This window comes from Oncorhynchus masou, chromosome 12, assembly GCF_036934945.1.
Source record: "Oncorhynchus masou masou isolate Uvic2021 chromosome 12, UVic_Omas_1.1, whole genome shotgun sequence".
NCBI classification, from domain to species: Eukaryota; Metazoa; Chordata; class Actinopteri; order Salmoniformes; family Salmonidae; genus Oncorhynchus; species Oncorhynchus masou.
In genome coordinates, this window is record NC_088223.1 from 54,873,635 (window position 1) to 54,891,662 (window position 18,028).

The 18,028-nt window shown below is 42.1% G+C and overlaps 1 protein-coding gene and 1 long non-coding RNA gene across 2 annotated transcripts; both read right to left on the reverse strand.

Annotated features, from left to right (window-relative positions):
* Nucleotides 1-1,415: 1,415 nt before the first annotated feature.
* Nucleotides 1,416-12,564, reverse strand: LOC135549160 (uncharacterized). The gene is made up of 3 exons (XR_010456951.1): nucleotides 12,398-12,564; nucleotides 6,859-6,968; nucleotides 1,416-2,199 (listed from the first exon to the last, which is right to left on the reverse strand). It is a non-coding gene; the product is annotated as an uncharacterized LOC135549160 (long non-coding RNA).
* Nucleotides 12,565-15,139: 2,575 nt separating this feature from the next.
* tmem88a (transmembrane protein 88 a) lies at nucleotides 15,140-18,009 on the reverse strand. The gene is made up of 3 exons (XM_064981246.1): nucleotides 17,433-18,009; nucleotides 16,071-16,453; nucleotides 15,140-15,910 (listed from the first exon to the last, which is right to left on the reverse strand). The coding sequence occupies exons 2-3, from the start codon at nucleotides 16,443-16,445 to the stop codon at nucleotides 15,632-15,634; spliced, it is 654 nt and encodes a 217-aa protein (XP_064837318.1). The 5' UTR covers nucleotides 16,446-16,453; nucleotides 17,433-18,009; the 3' UTR covers nucleotides 15,140-15,631.
* Between the last annotated feature and the right edge of the window lie 19 nt (nucleotides 18,010-18,028).

Below are 18,028 nucleotides of genomic sequence, written 5' to 3' on the forward strand. Positions count from 1 at the left end.
TAAGCTGTTTTCCAGTAACATTTATTTGGATACATGCATAAGAATGAGCTAATGATGCGTGATTTCACCTGGCATAGAAAATGTGCTCTCTCGTCAGGGCACTGTTGTTCAGAGGAGCTAGCCAACAACACAGCTAACACAATCACTTCAAACTGAAGCTGGAAAGACTGCAAGCTTGCTGCATTTAGTTTTATCTGTTCTCTATTGAAATGTCTTTGTATTTGTCCATACAAATGAAGCTGATTCATGATTTCGACTGGCTGAGAAAAGTTGCCTGTCTTTCGTCCCGACTCGCGATCCCTACATGTTCATTACTATGGGACAGCAAGAGATCGAATTTCAATATGAAACAATGTTGCAAATGTCAGAGAGTCAGACTGCAAGTTTTATACAAATCTCTGTTATTGAAAACCGATTGCTAGTCTAAAAGAAATGGGAGATAATGTCTAGATGCTTTTTACAGTGGGGATGAAGTTTATAAATTGTCTGGCTGGGCTGATGAGACAGTGGATTGCGCAGTGAGATGGAACAGAGTAAATAGGCATTTCAATATCATAGCTTTAGCTTGTGGTAATTTGGGGAATAGACACCTGCTGGAATGCTGTTTTAACCAATTAGCGTCCAGGATCAGACCCACCCGTTGTATAATTCCCTATAACGCACAGTATATCAGCATAGTAGAATTCAATGGCTATAGTTAATTCTTTCATGTTCTATGTTTGAGCTGCTTTTGAAAGAAAGTCGAATTGAAAACACTATTGGTATTGTTGAATTTGATTTTCATAATAGCAAGCTGATGATTAGCTAAACCAGCAAGTCTGTTTGGTTACCAAGGCATCTCCTGCAGCTATCTAGTAAACTTTCTAGCTACTTCAGTGAATGTTGAACACATTTCTACCTGTAAGTGAACTCATTTCTAGTGGCAAATGCCAGGGCTGCAGGTAGCCTAGTGGTTAGAGCGATGGGCCTGTAACCGTAAGGTTGCTGGATTGAATCCTGAGCTGACAAGGTAAAAAGCTGTCACTCTGCCCCTGAACAAGGCAGTTAACCAACCCACTGTTCCCCGGAAGGCTGTCATTCTGAATAAGAATTTGTTCTTAGCTGTCTTGCATAGTTAAATAAAGTTGAAATGAAAATGTACAAATGATGCTTTTTAAACAATTTGAGCCATGTTATAAAAGGGATAATCAACTCAGGGCTCTGTGTTCCCTGGAAAAGAATGTGTCATTTGTTAGATGTCACCTTGCTAGCGCATCTTGGAACACACCTTCCATGTTGTTCGTTATTTTAGTTGATTATCCCTTACTCATAAAGGCCTGTTTGTTGAGTATATCCCATTCTTACTCAAAACTATTGAAAGGCTGTGATAGGATAACAGTGAACATGGACCGAACTAGACGGACACTGTAGCAATGTTCCATAATCAAACTGCAAGACAATTCATTTGCAACTATCCAACTCTATTTTAAAATATACTTGTTACATTATTAGTAATGTAACATTAGTATTGTTCCATTATTTCAAAAGAAACAACACAAATAGAATATATAGTGACAGGAATAATTGACAGTTGTAGAATTATAGCATTCATCGCATAGCCGTGCATTAGTTATGACTAGTCTACAACACCAGTTGCTAGATGGGATTTTACAGCAAATGGACAACTACAAAACGTATTTTAGATGCCAAACATTCATCCTAAAACAATAAATACTCAACATTGACCCTAGAACAATAAATAAAGTGACAAATGATAAAACAAGAAGAATGCACTTTAAGGTAATAGCGTAAACACATTTTCTTTACCCTTATCTACAAAAGTGTTTTCTTCATATTCTGTCAAAAAATGTCGTATGCCTATCAGACTGTTCTCAAAAGTGCTACTCAGCCTCCATCTTCATTCAAGCAACTATCTCTAACATTGAGATGAACTGAGCTCCTCAACTACAAACAAGATCATTGAAGAACTGGGGTATAGTCTGTTGTGAGACAGAGGATTCTGAGCAGACAGTCTTTGAGGGGTGTTTCTGCAGCAGGGGCTGCAGGATGAGGCTAGGGGTCAGTAGGTGGTATCTATAACGTTGCCTTCCATCTGATGTCTGTAGGCCACTCTTGCCTTGTGGGAAAAGTAGACAACTCCTCCTCCAGCGCTGGCATAGGTTGTCGGCGCAAACTGAGGCTCCGCTTCAATGTATGGAACTAAACAGGAAAAGGAGAGATGAGAGGATTAAAACCCCATTAATATTACATTAATACTGACATTAATCTCTGTTGGGAAGTCACATTCCCATACTGTACTACTATTAATGATGATGAACTGTCAAAGGGTTGTCAGTCCAGAATTACATTCCAAGTCAATTGTAAATGGCCTTAAAGTCGAACAGACAGCACGAGCACCATGAAATCTTATAAAAATCTATTCATATACACCCCGAGGAAGAATACTTCTTTCAATCTTTACTAACGACATGTCACTGGCTTTGCAGATGACTTAACACTATACACGTCAGCTACTACCGCAACTGAAATTACTGCAGCATTTAACAAAGAGCTACAGTTAGTTTTCCGAATGTGTTGCAAGGAATAAGTTAGTCCTAAAAATGTCAAAAAATAAAAGCATTGTAATTGGGACAAATCATTCACTAAACCCTAAATCTTGTAATGAATAATGTGGAGCAAGTTGAGTGGACTAACTGCTTGGAGTAATCCTGGATTGTAAACTATTATGGTCAAAAAATATTGATACAACAGTAGCTAAGATGGGGAAAAGTCTGTCCATAATAAAGCGCTGTTCTGCCTTCTTAACAGCACTAAAAACAAGGCAGGTGTCACATTTGTCATAGTGAGGAGACCAAGGCGTAGCGTTGTAAGCGTACATCTTCTTTTAATGGAAGAACGAACACTGAACAAAACAACAGAACGAACCGTGACGCTATATGACTAGTGCAAACAAGCAACTAAACATAGAATATCAACACACAAACTATCCAACGAATACGGCAACCTAAATATGGTCCCCAATCAGAGACAACGATAAACAGCTGCCTCTGATTGAGAACCAATCTAGGCAACCATAGACATATAAACACCTAGACTAGAAAAACCCTAGACATACAAAAAAAACTAGATAATATAAAAACTAAACAAATCACTCTTGTCACACCCTGACCTAAACAAAAGAATAAAGAAAACAAAGATAACTATGGTCAGGGTGTGACAGCAGGTCCTACAGGCCCTAGTTTTGTCACACCTGGACTACTGTTCAGTCAGGTGGTCAGGTGCTACAAAGAGGGACTTTTGGCTCAGAACAGGGCAGCACGGCAGGCCCCTGGTTTTTACAAAGAGAACTAACATTAATAATATGCATGTCAATCTCTTCTGGCTCAAAGAGATTGACTTCATCACGACATGTATTTGTGAGAGTTAATGACATGTTGAATGCACAAAGCAGTCTGTTTGAACTACTGGCACACAGCTCGGACACCAATGCATACCCCACAATACATGCCAGAACAAGTCCAGAACAGACTATGGGAGGCGCACAGTACTACAAAGAGCCATGACTAAATGGAACTTCTATTCCACATCAAGTAACTCATGCAAGCAGTAAAATTGGATTTAAAAAATACATAAAAATACACCTTATGGAACAGTGGGGACTATGAAGCAACACAAACATAGGCACAGAGACATGCATAGATACACACATGATAAGATACGTACTATACACACGTGCACACATGGATTTTGTGTTGTAGATATGTGGTATTAGAGTAAGGGCCTGAGGGCACACACTTAATGTGTTGTGAAATCTGTTGTGAATGTACTGTAAGGTTTATAGAAATGTACAACTGCCTTAATTTTGCTTGACCCCAGGAAGAGTAGCTCAGCTAATGGGGATCCATAATAAATACAAATACGATGACAAGCGAGCACTTAGATATGGTCATTTTCACGGTTTCATAAATTCATAGAATGTTTGGGAATGACGTAGAGTAAGACATTTGTGGAGATTCTATATAAATATAGAGTGGGAAAGCGGCCGTGCATTTGGACTATTAATAGACACTGCAGTAAATAAAACGTAATAAAGACATCTGTCTCGTCCAGGACCGGAGTCTATGCAGACTGGTGCGCCATAGCCAATAAGAGCTACAGTAGGCCTTTATATGCAAATAAGCCATTTGCCACAAGGGCCTGCCATCATTCACTTTGAACTGGACTGTGTGTTTACAGGCAGTAGCAACAGCACAATTTAGATAATTCGAAAAGCACTCGCCAAAAGCCGCAAAATACATCTGAATGGATTTCTTCAAATCAGGAAATACCATGGGAGGACTCTTACATTTGGGAACTTGACATACCTATTGATCAAACAACCATGAAAAGTAGTCTCCCCTTCAGTTATGCACATCAACAACAACAACCTCAACAACTAATGCTAGCCAGAGCAAGATAAGCTAAAATCTAATGAGGGAACATTAGATAAACCCTCAAACTTTTTTCAGCTAGTTGGCCGTCAAAATTGCACTGATAAACGATGGGGAATAGTAGCCTGCTCGTCCTTCTGCAGCTTTCAAAACGATGGGGAATAGTAGCCTGCTCGTCCTTCTGCAGCTTGCCTGCCAATGCACACATGTTCCAAGACACGTTTTGACAACTGAATGGGAACTTACCTGCCAACCCATTTGATCGATGCCAAATACATTTCATTGACAACTAAGGGTGCCTGTTTCTGCTCTCAGGTTCAGGAATGGCTGAAAATGCATAACATTGATCTAAAATTGACCCTTGAAGTAGTACTGTTGGGAGATCTGGAGAGACCGGGTCAGTCAATAGCTAATATACTAATACTCTTAGTAAAAATATTTATCTTCAATCTGTGGATTCTAATCGATTAGATAGATTGAAGTTGTATGTTAAACTTCACAGCATAGCTGAAAGATATATGGTGCATAGAATTCTGAAGAGGGTGGCCAGCAGAGATAGGTGGGATGGGCTGAGGGAAGCTGAGGGATGGAATGACGGTCAAAGATAAAAGTATAAAAAATAAAGTCAAAATAAAACATAACAAAAAGTAAGTTTGAATGACACTGAGGGGCAATGTTGTTACTGCTAATGCCAGTTTGCCTGAGGCTTATGATTTGCAGGTGTTTGTACACATGCATATATACACACACACTCATTCAAATGCACACAGGTGCACATACATGGTCACACACACATGTAAATAGTGCCATACATGCACTTAAACATATTCAGTTGTCCTTGATGTTTTTTGCTTTCTGTTTTCCTTTGTCTTTGTCTTTTTTCTCTTTTGTTCATTTTCTTGGTTACTGGGGGAGGTCTTGGTGGTGGGAAATGGAATATTTTTTCTACTTTATTTTGATCTTATTTTCTCAGTGGAGGGGGGACTGTGTGTGTGTGTGTGTGTGTGTGTGTGTGTGTGTGTGTGTGTGTGTGTGTGTGTGTGTGTGTGTGTGTGTGTGTGTGTGTGTGTGTGTGTGTGTGTGTGTGTGTGTGTGTGTGTGGCTGGTGGCCTGGCGGTTAGGAGCTGGGGCCGGTGGCTGATGGATAAAAAAATGTAAACCCATTTGATTTACAAATAAAATCACTCAGTGTTTCAGAGTGCACTCTGGGTCGTTCGTAAACGCAGAGTGATGTCAGATTGTCTGTTGGTAAATTCAAAGAATCCGCCCCCTCTAAGTACCTGTTCTCAACACCTGTTCTGAAAGGTCCCAGAGTCTGCAACACCACCAAGCAAGGGGCACCACCAAGCAAGCAGCACCATGAAAACCAAGGATCTCTCCAAACAGGTCAGGATCAAAGTTGTGGAGAAGTACAGATCACGGTTGCGTTCTAAAACAATATCTGAAACGTTGAACATCCCACGGAGCACCATTAAATCCATGATTAAAATGGAAAGAATATGGCACCACAACAAACCTGCCAAGAGTGGGACGTCCACCAAAATTCATGGACCAGGCATGGAGGGCATTAGTCAGAGAGGCAACAAAGAGACCAAAGATAGCCCTGAAGGAGCTGCAAAGCTCCACAACGGAGATTGGAGTACTTGTCAATAGGACCTTAAGCCTCTACTCTACAGAGCAGGGCTTTTCGCAAGACTCCACAAACATATGGAAGAAGGTACTCTGGTCAGATGAGACTAAAATGTTGCTTTTTGGCCATCAAAGAAAGAGCAAACCCAACACCTCACATCACCCCGAGAACAGCATCCCCACAATGAAGCATGGTGGTGGCAGCATCATGCTGTGGGGATGTTTTCCATTGGCAGGGACTGGGTAACTGGTCAGAATTGAAAGAATGATGGATGGCTCTAAATACAGGGAAATTCATGAGGGAAACATGTTTCAGTCTTCCAGATATTTGAGACTTGGACCTCAATTCAATGGAGAATCTGTGGTGTGACTTAAAGATGGCTGAACACCAGCGGAACCCATCCAACTTGAAGGAGCTGGAGCAGTTTTGCCTTGAAGAATGGGCAAACATCCCAGTGGCTAGATGTGCCAAGCTTACAGAGACATACCCCAAAATACTTACAGCTCTAATTGCTGCAAAAGGTGGATCAACAATATATAGACTTTGGAGGGTGAATAGTTATGCACGCTCAAGTTCAGTTTTTTAGTCTTATTACTTGTTTGTTTCACAAAAAAAGTATTTTGCATCTTCAAAGTGGTAGGAATGTTGTGTAAATCAAATTATACAACCCCCCCAAAAAATGTATTTTAATTCCAGGTTGTAAGGCAGCAAAATAGGAAAAATGCCAAGGGGGATAAATACTTTTGCAAGCCACTGTAGGCATCACACTCCTGCAAAAACTGTAGTTGGTGTTGTTACCTGCTTTAGGGGGGCAGTGTCTGCCCTTGCCTCTGTCTTTACACCTCCTGTACCAGGGAAAACACTGGAGAACCTTCACACCCATGGGCGCAGCAGCTCGAAGAGCCAGTCTGAAAAGAGAGAACAAGGATTTTGTTATTTAAAAGAAGCATTAGCACTGGGCACTCTATACCTTTCAAAACCTGAAAACTGAGAAAACTTCAACAACCATATTGCAAATGAATTATGAGGCCTTTTCAGGGAATTTAAGAGCTACTCATCCCTCTATATGAATTGCACCAGAAAAATTGGGTTGTTATACATTTCTAAAACTGACACACTCCAAACTTTCCCTAAATGTGTCATTCTGGTTTGGTTTTAGGACTATCGTAATAAAATATATTGATAGTTTTTATGTTTAAGAGAGAGAGAGAGAAAGAGAGGGAGAGAGAGAGAGTGATAGCTTTATGGTATTTTCTTAATATTTTGGACCCTGGAGGCTGTGAACCATTTAAATTATTACTTCCAGCCATGACAGAAGATCGAATAGATTAAAAACAGACAATTCATCAAAGGGAGCTTTTAAATGAAATAACCCACTAGGCACAGACCTCAGTTCAACATCTAGTTTAAATTCCTTTGTGGTTTAGTTATCAAGTAACGTAAAAAAAATATAAATAAAAAAAATCACAATGTTGTCGGGAAGTAGTTTGGGGGTAGATAGCTATATCGGGCTAATATAGGACTATTAAAGGCCCAGTGCACTACTTTTGTGAATTTGTATTTTTTTTCAACCCCCAAAAAATGTTTATTTAAGAGGCTCCTCTGTCCTCCACTCGTTACATGTATTAATGACACCAGTTTGAACTTGTTATCAGTATAAAAGACACCTGTCCACAACCTCAAACAGTCACACTCCAAACTCCACTATGGCCAAGACCAAAGAGCTGTCAAAGGACACCAGAGACAAAATTGTAGACCTACACCAGGCTGGGAACACTGAATCTGCAATAGGTAAGCAGCTTGGTTTGAAGAAATCAACTGTGGGAGCAAATATTAGGAAATGGAAGACATACAAGACCACTGATAATCTTCCTCGATCTGGGGCGCCATGCGAGATCTCACCCCGTGGGGTCAAAATTATCACAAGAACGGTGAGCAAAAATCCCAGAACCACACGGGGGGACCTAGTGAATGACTTGCAGAGAGCTGGGACCAAAGTAACAAAGCCTACCATCAGTAACACACTACGCCGCCAGGGAATCAAATCCTGCAGTGCCAGACGTGTCCCCCTGCTTAAGCCAGTACATGTCCAGGCCCGTCTGAAGTTTGATAGAGAGCATTTGGATGATCCAGAAGAAGATTGGGAGAATGTCATATGGTCAGATGAAACCAAAATAGAACTTTTTGGTAAAAACTCTACTTGTCGTGTTTGGAGGACAAAGAATGCTGAGTTGCATCCAAAGAACACCATACCTACTGTGACGCATGGGGGTGGAAACATCATGCTTTGGGGCTGATTTTCTGCAAAGGGACCAGGACGACTGATCCGTGTAAAGGAAAGAATGAATGGGGCCATGTATCGTGAGAGGGCAGTGAAGATGCAAGGGCAGTGAAGATGAGACGTGGCTGGGTCTTTCAGCATGACAATGATCCCAAACACACCACCTGGGCAATGAAGGAGTGGCTTTGTAAGAAGCATTTCAAGGTCCTGGAGTGGCCTAGCCAGTCTCCAGATCTCAACCCCATAGAAAATCTTTGGAGGGAGTTGAAAGTCTGTGTTGCCCAGCAACAGCCCCAAAACATCACTGCTCTAGAGGAGATCTGCATGGAGAAATGGGCCAAAATACCAGCAACAGTGTGTGAAAACCTTGTGAAAACTTACTGAAAACATTTGACCTCTGTCATTGCCAACAAAGGGTATATAACAAAGTATTGAGATAAACTTTTGTTATTGACCAAATATTTATTTTCCACCATAATTTGCAAATAAATTCATTAAAAATCCTACAATGTGATTTTCTGGATTTTTTTTTCAAATTTTATCTGTCATAGTTGAAGTGTACCTATGATGAAAATTACAGGCCTCTCTCATCTTTTTAAGTGGGAGAACCTGCACAATTGGTGGCTGACTAAATACTTTTTTGCCCCACTGTATACAAAATTATAAGACTAAGCCGTGTAGTGGTAGTCCACACAAGCTCACGGAACAGGACCGTCGAGTGCTGAATCTCGTAAAAATCATGTCTTCAGTTGCAACACTCACTATCGAGTTCCAAACTGCCTTTGGAAGCAACATCAGCACAAGAACTGTTCATCGGGAGCTTCATGAAATGGGTTCCCATGGCCGAGCAGCCGCATAGAAGATCACCATGCCAATGCCAAGCGTCGGCTGGAGTGGTGTAAAGCTCAATGTTATTGGACTCTGGAGCAGTGTAAACTCGTTCTCTGGAGTGATGAATCCCGCTTCACCATTTAGAAGTCCGACAGACGAATCTGGGTCTGGTGGATGCCATGAGAACACTACCTGCCCCAATGCATAGATCCAACTTTAAAGTTTGATGGAGGAGGAATAATGGTCAGGGGCTGTTTTTCATGGTTTGGTCTCGGCCTCTTAGTTCCAGTAAAGGGAAATCTTAACACTACAGCATACAAGGATATTCTAGACGATTCTGTGCTTCCAACTTTGTGGCAACAGTTTGGGGAAGACCCTTTCCTATTTCAGGATAACAATGCCCCTGTGCACAAAGCGAGGTCCATACAGAATAGGTTTGTCGAGATCGGTGTGGAAGAACTTGACTGACCTGCACAGAGCCCTGACCCCAACCCTATTGAACACCTTTGGGATGAATTGGAATGCCGACTGTGAGCAAGGCCTAATCGCCCAACATCACTGCCCAACCCCACTAACGCTCTTGTGGCTGAATGGAAGCAAGTCCCTGCAGCAATGTTCCAACATTTAGTGGAAAGCCTTCCCAGAGTGGAGGCTGTCGTAGCAGTAAAGGGGGCACCAACTCCATATTAATGCCCATGATTTTGGTGTTTGAGCAGATGTCCACATACTTTTAGTCATGTAGTGTACAGTGGCTTGCAAAAGTATTCACTCCCCTCGGCATTTTTCCTATTTTATTGCCTTACAACCTGGAATGAAAATAGATGTTTTTGGTGGTTTGTATAATTACACAACATGCCTACCACTTTGAAGATGCAAAATATTTTTTCTTGTGAAACAAACAAGAAATAAAACAAAAAAAACTGAAAACTTGTACGTGCATAACTATTCACCCCCCCAAAGTCAATACTTTGTAGAGCCACCTTTTTCAGCAATTACAGCTGCAGCTCTTGTGGCATGTCTCTATAAGCTTGGCACATCTAGCCACTGGGATTTCTGCCCATTTTTCAAGGCAAAACTGCTTCAGCTCCTTCAGCTTGGATGGGTACCGCTGGTGTACAACAATCTTTAAGTCATACCACAGATTCTCAAATGATTTGAGGTCTGGGCTTTAACTAGGCCATTCCAAGACATTGAAATGTTCCCCTTAAACCACTAAAGTTTTGCTTTAGCAGTATACTTAGGGTTAGGGTCATTGTCCTGCTGGAAGGTGAACATTCGTCCCAGTCTCAAATCTCTAGAAAACTGAAACAGGTTTCCCTCATGAATTTCCCTGTATTTAGCACCAACCATCATTCTTTAAATTCTGACCACCACCATGCTTCATTGTAGGGATGGCGTTCTCGGGGTGATGAAAGTTGTTGGGTTTGCGCTTATCTTGATGGCTAAAAAGCTAAATTTCACCATATCTTATTTAGGGGCTTCATAGTAAAGGGGGTGAATACATATGCACGCATCACTTTTCCGTTTTGTTTTAAAGAAGTTCTTTTTTTCAGTGCACTTCACCAATTTGGACTATTTTGTGCATGTCCGTTACATGAAATAAAAATAAAAATCCATTTAAATAACAGGCTGTAATGCAACAAAGTAGGAAAAATGCAAAGGGCGATGAATACTTTTGCAAGGCACTGTACATCTCATATCACTCATATTATCTGAGGACCGTGGTTACGAAAGTAACATTCAATTATGGCGAGCAGCAAATCCCAGGAGGCTTAGCGTGTTTCTTCAGGGAATTGTGAGAACAAGGGAAAACACTGCCAACAAGATGCTCTAATCTCAGATCTCTCTCCTTTACCGTACAGGACAAGGCAACCTCAACATGGTGATCCCCACATGCCCAACTAAGCTGTTATTGCTTATGTGTGTTTTCCTAGGTCTATTTCGGTTTGTGCCCACAATTCTGAAATAATGTGAGATTCCATATCAATGATTTCACATAGTCCTACCTGATACAAGTATAGACATTTAGGGGGTGCAGACTTAACCTCTGTGCAGGGACAAAACACTGTAGGCTACTCTTTTGTGAGGCAGGCCTGCAGGAATAACCCCAATGGTGGATAAGAACTGCACAACAGATGCACTACAAAGGCTGGGTCCTGCTGCCACCAGTGTAGCAAATAAGTGGAGAGATCAGCAACCCTAAGGTTACAGGGCAAGTGCATTTACTTTGCTTACTGTATAAAGGTGCTGTCCAGAGGGTGCTACACTTGTTCGCATGCCAGACTTGTTGCTGTCAACAGGTAAGCTACAGTAGGCTATTGATACACTGCGTTCTCTGAAAAGACAGTTACATAAACCGGCAGTAGCATAATCTGTTGTTGCCATTGAAACTAGAGCAATTTACACAGAGAAAGGCAGACAGATCTCTCAGTATCCCATAGCGGAATTCAATGCAGAAATGAATGCCTGCGTTTTTATTTCTCTAAATTCTGATCTTAAAATGAGAGATTTTGTGTGTTGTTATGCACAAAATAGCTCATGTATAAAGTAGGCCTGAGCTATATGCAAATTAAGAAATCATGTAAGAGCAATAATTCTGAATTTCAATAGCCTTTCAAATATTTTAGAGGCCCAAATGCAGTCAAAATGATGTTTTCTTGTGTTTTGTATCATATTGTACAGTAGCTGATGAAACTAACACTATAAAAGTATGAACAAATTTGATCATTGTTTGATTTCCTGATAGTTGCTGGTTGAAAATACAATCTACACAGGACCTTCTATTCAGCAGGTTTGCATGGGCAGGAGTTTTGTACGTTTGTTAATAGACCAACAACAAAAAGTGTTCCAAACCTCTCTGACAATGGCTAGTTTTCAGTTTTCTTGCTTGAGAAAAACTTTTTTTGCTTTAAAAAAGCATTTTATTGTCAATTTTAATGGAAAACTATGAGACTACACTAAAATATTTAATTGGTACCCAGAAATTATATTCATATAATGGCTGCATTGGGCCATTAAGATATTTGTCCTCTTACTCCCTCTCCTTCCCAATTATTCAAATGTAAAAAATCACAATAGTCAAATGTAGCCATACCCTACAACCAATCAATAACTGTATGAAGGTTACATCAACCGACTACGAAATGTGAAAACAAAACATTGAAATATCCCTGTATGTCATGGTGCTATTGAATAGCCAAAAGAATAGAATAGTCTATAACTCACCTGTAAATAAAATATCAAAATGGTATGAACTTGTTTTGTGAGTAGGTTTGGTTGGAGTTCTCTAAAAAAATTGTATCATTTGCTTTTTGATGTCTGATCTTCTGATTTGATGTCACGAGGCAGTCAGAGCTCATTCCTCTGACCACTGATGCTGTAAATGCAACCTGTCTTGTCCCTGGTAGAGCGTCTATCACTCTCTCATTGATACAACAAGGGCATGGAAATTTTCCACTGTCGACTCTGCGTCTTTAAATAGCTAATCCCTCAGCGCGTGGCCACAAAACAAAACATGCTTCCCCTGACGCTGTCCCCGCACTTACAGTGTATGTGTGTGTTGGTAATTTAGTATGGGCAGTAAATAGATTTCAAGTGAAGTGTTGCCTATGCATCCTTGTAAAAAACTGTTACAAACAAGGACATGAATGGTGATCTAATTGGTAAGGGATGCAATGATAGTCAAGATGGTGTGTTTACCTACACTAATATGTAAAACACTTTATTCTGCATATTATACCTCCACATAGTAAGATACAATTATTATTTTATTTTTTTAAAGGTCAACATATGCTGTTATTATCTTGTCCATCATCAACACGAGGACACCAGTGCATTCAACCAACACAAAAGTCTACCATAACGTTGATCATGTCTGAAAGGTGTCCTTACCTGCCTGTTTCTGAATAACCTATTTTGAATGACAGGCAGAACAACGCTGACCTTTGGTGACTCTGAGCAGTGAACTTTCCAACAGCTGATATACAGCACCACAGCTGACATACAGCACCACAGCTGACATACAGCACAACAGCTGACATACAGCACAACAGCTGACATACTGCACAACAGCTGACATACAGCACCACAGCTGGCATACAGCACAACAGCTGACATACAGCATAACAGCTGACATACAGCACCACAGCTGGCATACAGCACAACAGCTGACATACAGCACAACAGCTGACATACAGCACCACAGCTGGCATACAGCACAACAGCTGGCATACAGCACAACAGCTGACATACAGCACAACAGCTGACATACAGCACAACAGCTGACATACAGCACCACAGCTGGCATACAGCACAACAGCTGGCATACAGCACAACAGCTGACATACAGCACAACAGCTGACATACAGCACAACAGCTGGCATACAGCACAACAGCTGGCATACAGCACAACAGCTGGCATACAGCACAACAGCTGACATACAGCACAACAGCTGGCATACAGCACAACAGCTGACATACAGCACCACAGCTGACATACAGCACAACAGCTGGCATACAGCACAACAGCTGGCATACAGCACAATAGCTGACATACAGCACAACAGCTGACATACAGCACAACAGCTGACATACAGCACCACAGCTGGCATACAGCACAACAGCTGGCATACAGCACAACAGCTGACATACAGCACAACAGCTGACATACAGCACAACAGCCGACATACAGCACAACAGCCGACATACAGCACAACAGATGACATACAGCACCACAGCTGGCATACAGCACAACAGCTGGCATACAGCACAACAGCTGACATACAGCACAACAGCTGACATACAGCACCACAGCTGACATACAGCACCACAGCTGACATACAGCACCACAGCTGACATACATCACAACAGCTGACATACAGCACAACAGCCAACATACAGCACAACAGCCGACATACAGCACAACAGCTGACATACAGCACAACAGCCGACATACAGCACAACAGCTGACATACAGCACAATAGCTGGCAGAGAGAAAATAGGTTATTTTGTAGTTGTTTATATGAAACTGGCATAGCTTTAATAATCTTTTTGGGGGGATTATCTATTTAATACCATTCTATTGCTATAATGGGCAATTAGAAAGCCTGTAATATACTCAAAGTATTTTTTTTCCAGGTATTCTCAATTACGTTACAACAGCTATTCACAGGCCATGATTATATAAACATGACAGAAGTTGATTGTTTTAGCTTACTTTAAAAAAACACACATTTGGCAAGTTACTCATGTATTTATTACTGCATGACAACTGTTTTTGTTATCCACAAAATATGAGTATAGGTTGTCAACAGTTTTCTATGAATGTCATCATTCTATTCAAGCCCAGCAAGGGAATCCAAGCAAACACTTCCTGAGTGAAGTGATGTCATGAAGTTACTGAGTGAAGTGATGTCATGAAGTTACTGAGTGAAGTGATGTCATAAAGTTACTGAGTGAAGTGATTTCATGAAGTTACTGAGTGAAGTGATGTCATAAAGTTACTGAGTGAAGTGATTTCATGAAGTTACTGAGTGAAGTGATGTCATAAAGTTACTGAGTGAAGTGATTTCATGAAGTTACTGAGTGAAGTGATGTCCTAAAGTTACTGAGTGAAGTGATTTCATGAAGTTACTAAGTGAAGTGATTTCATGAAGTCACTGAGTGAAGTGATGTCATAAAGTTACTGAGTGAAGTGATGTCATAAAGTTACTGAGTGAAGTGATTTCATGAAGTTACTAAGTGAAGTGATGTCCTAAAAAGCTTTTTGATTGAGTCTGTACACCATTTATAGGATGTATTTGTGACTATAACTCCATTCAAACTTGGATTAAAGAGTCAGCTGCCAAATGGCATCAGAGAGATGGTAGCCTTGGTATCCCACAGGCTTGTGAGGTGATGGTAGAGGACATCATGTGATCCACTAGAGGGAGGTGTTGCCATTTCATACCAGTCAGTCCACAACAGAACCTGATTCCCTTTTCTTTATTTCTTTAACACAAAGCATCTTTTTCGATATGATGGAACATTTTATTCCAAACAAGCATAACGTAATTAAAGTACAGCATTATTGAATATTTAAAAAACAAACGCAATAAAGCGACATTGAATTACAGCGTAGTTACAGGGATATTTGATAGTACTTCATGTAGCATAGTTGTGTGTTTTTACAGCATCACCTTTGCTCTCTACTTATAAAAGAACCAGTGTATTGTAAGATCCACCTCCACACCACCCCCAGACCTACAGACATATGAAAGATGTCCATAATCTCCACACCTCATGCTCTGTTTTCTTTCTCCATTCCTTCACATTCTTCCCCCTCCCTACTCAAAGTACAAGTTGCCCCTATCCACAGATCTAGGATCAAATTACTTGACCCCCAATCCTAACCTTCACCATAAGGAGGAAAAAAATGTTATCTGACCCTGCATCGGTGGTTGGGTCAACATCTACTCTACTCACACCCACACACTGCCTTTGCCCTCCCCCTCTGAGGCCCCATGCTGGCCGCAGCAGTCCCCTCCACGGTGGCGCGAGGCAGGCAGGTTCTTGTATACGGCCCTGCTGTAGGGGATGAAACAGAGGCCCAGTTGGAGATGGCGGGCCAGGCGGCAGTAGGCAGCCAGAGCCAGGACCAGGAGGGGGGTGACCAGGATGAAGCCCACCACCAGCAGGGCCACACAGCCACCGTCATCCAGCAGGTCTGAACAGTACAGGGACGTGCCATTGGGCTGCACCTGGGGACAACATACACACATATTTAAACCAGTCATGTGTCACACTGCAATGTTCAGGTGGTGACTCATGCTCTTTCTTTCCCCGTGTGTCAATGACTCTTTCCTCTCTGTTTCTATCTCTCTGAGACACACAGACTTCCTTCCTGGATGGCAGTCTTACCGTGGAGTGACACAGGAAGCCAAACACGACCATGACCAGCGCTGGGGTCAAGATGGTGCCAAACACGATGCTGGCCAGTGTGCCGTTGACCAGTGCGATGATCAGGTTCTGAGCCGTCACCAGTACTGAGCACGCCCAGCAGTCCAGAGAGCCTCTCAGCTCCAGAGGGGCGTCTGTACCCCCTGATGCGCTGCCCGCCACTGAATACGGGGGTGGCACCACCACTCCTGACCCGCCTGTGGGTGACCTTGGCACAGAGGTCACAGAGCCTGTGTGCTGGAGGTGGGATGGCAGTGATGACAGAGGTTCCCCATTATTAATGTGATTCAGCTGGGTGATGCCCTTCTCCAGGGTCCCGTTTCTCGACAGACTCATCCCTGGGCCTTCAGAAAACAAAATAATTAGGGTTGTTTAATTAATTAATTAATTTATGTGCATATCATACAGTACAATGGTATAATCATTATTACTAGTGGCAGTGCAGTTGGTTATGGGTTAAGTGGTATTGGGCGGGCCTATTACTTCTATTCTGTTAGGGTGCCTTAGAAGTTGCAGTTACATAGACTGGGAACCTGATAATGAATCCCCTTTACAGAAAGGAGTCTGTTTGGCATGCCCATGTTTTTACATAACAGAGTGAAAAAAGCCTCTGAATGTTGCTCCATTAAAGTGAGAGTAGCAAAGTTTCCTAAAGTACAGTGGTGAGAGCTGCGGAAAGAAAACACAGATAACTGCGCAACTCGGGGAAGTAGGAAATAGACTTCCCTTGGCCCCACCCCCAGTCTCCTGGATGACTACAGTCTCAGAACAATGAGCCAGGAACGAGCCCCCCCCCCCCAACACCCCTTCTGAGAAACCCTCTACCGCTAATTTTAACAGTCAACAACCTTTAGTTAAGTTGGATTGTATAATGGACTTTAAAATATATATATATTTCACCCAACTTTCCAGTTGTCTTTAGAAGTGGGGTGGTACCTCAGCCATGTGTAGTGGTCACAAATCTAATACTAGACTGTTGGTATTGAGATGAAGGTAGCATATATGACCAGCATGTATGACCTCTGAGAACATCATGGTAAAAAGGATCATGGATTTAAATAGTTCATTTTCCATTCAGTCTCCATATGAACCGAGCAATGAACGGGTGGATTAAAACCCTTCAATTGAAGTTATTCAACTGTCCTGTAATACAATGCCAAATGCTAATTGTCTCGTCACACCCAAACATGCACTAGCAGCATAAACACTACACGCTGCAAGAGAGTTGACCATGATCTTTGATAGGATGTTTAGTTTTAGTTTCCATGTCCCTCCTTCATCCCTGGACACCCATAACGACCACAGTGAGATGTGTTTACTCACTGTGTGATTGGTGGAGTCGCTCTGAGGATCTGTCTCTCTCTCCTCTCACAGACGCGGTGAGACGATGAGAATGTACTCTGTTCTTTAACCTGTCCTCCCACTCTGAGAACGCCCGTGGAGAGAAGAAGAGGTCGGCCTCCACTGCATGGACATCCAGATCCCGAGGTCAGAGGGATGGTATTGATCAGGTGGAGGTTAATAGCCTTTATGTCGAGGGTTCAGACCTTTCTCTGCTGTATCCAGGTCTTTCAGAAGGTAAACTCCCGGTATTCAGCAGATGCTTTGTGTCCTCACAGCCTTCAGTCAGTGTGACTATCGTTCTCTTTTGCTTTGTGCTGAATCCGACGTTCTGAACAGTTAAGGCAAATGTTGCTTTCCTGCTTGGCTCTGGCTCTTCATTTCCTGCCGTGCCGTTTCCTCACTTTTACTCCAGCCTGGTTAGTCACGGAGTCTCCCCTCTGTCTCCTGCCTGTCTCCTCTCTGCTGGGTGCGTGTCTGTGGGCTGCTGTGGTGCTGGTGGGTACAGAGGCAGCTGGGGTGTGTTAGGGCTTGGTGATGGTATTTGGGAAGGGCGGGGGCACACAGGAGGGATTACA

Bases quoted from the DNA above. Each gene is read 5' to 3' on its own strand.
- tmem88a (XM_064981246.1), bottom strand. From the start codon at position 16,445: ATGAGTCTGTCGAGAAACGGGACCCTGGAGAAGGGCATCACCCAGCTG. The intron at 15,911-16,070 runs GTAAGACTGCCA...TGTTGTCCCCAG, and splicing joins GCTTCCTGTGTCACTCCACG to GTGCAGCCCAATGGCACGTC.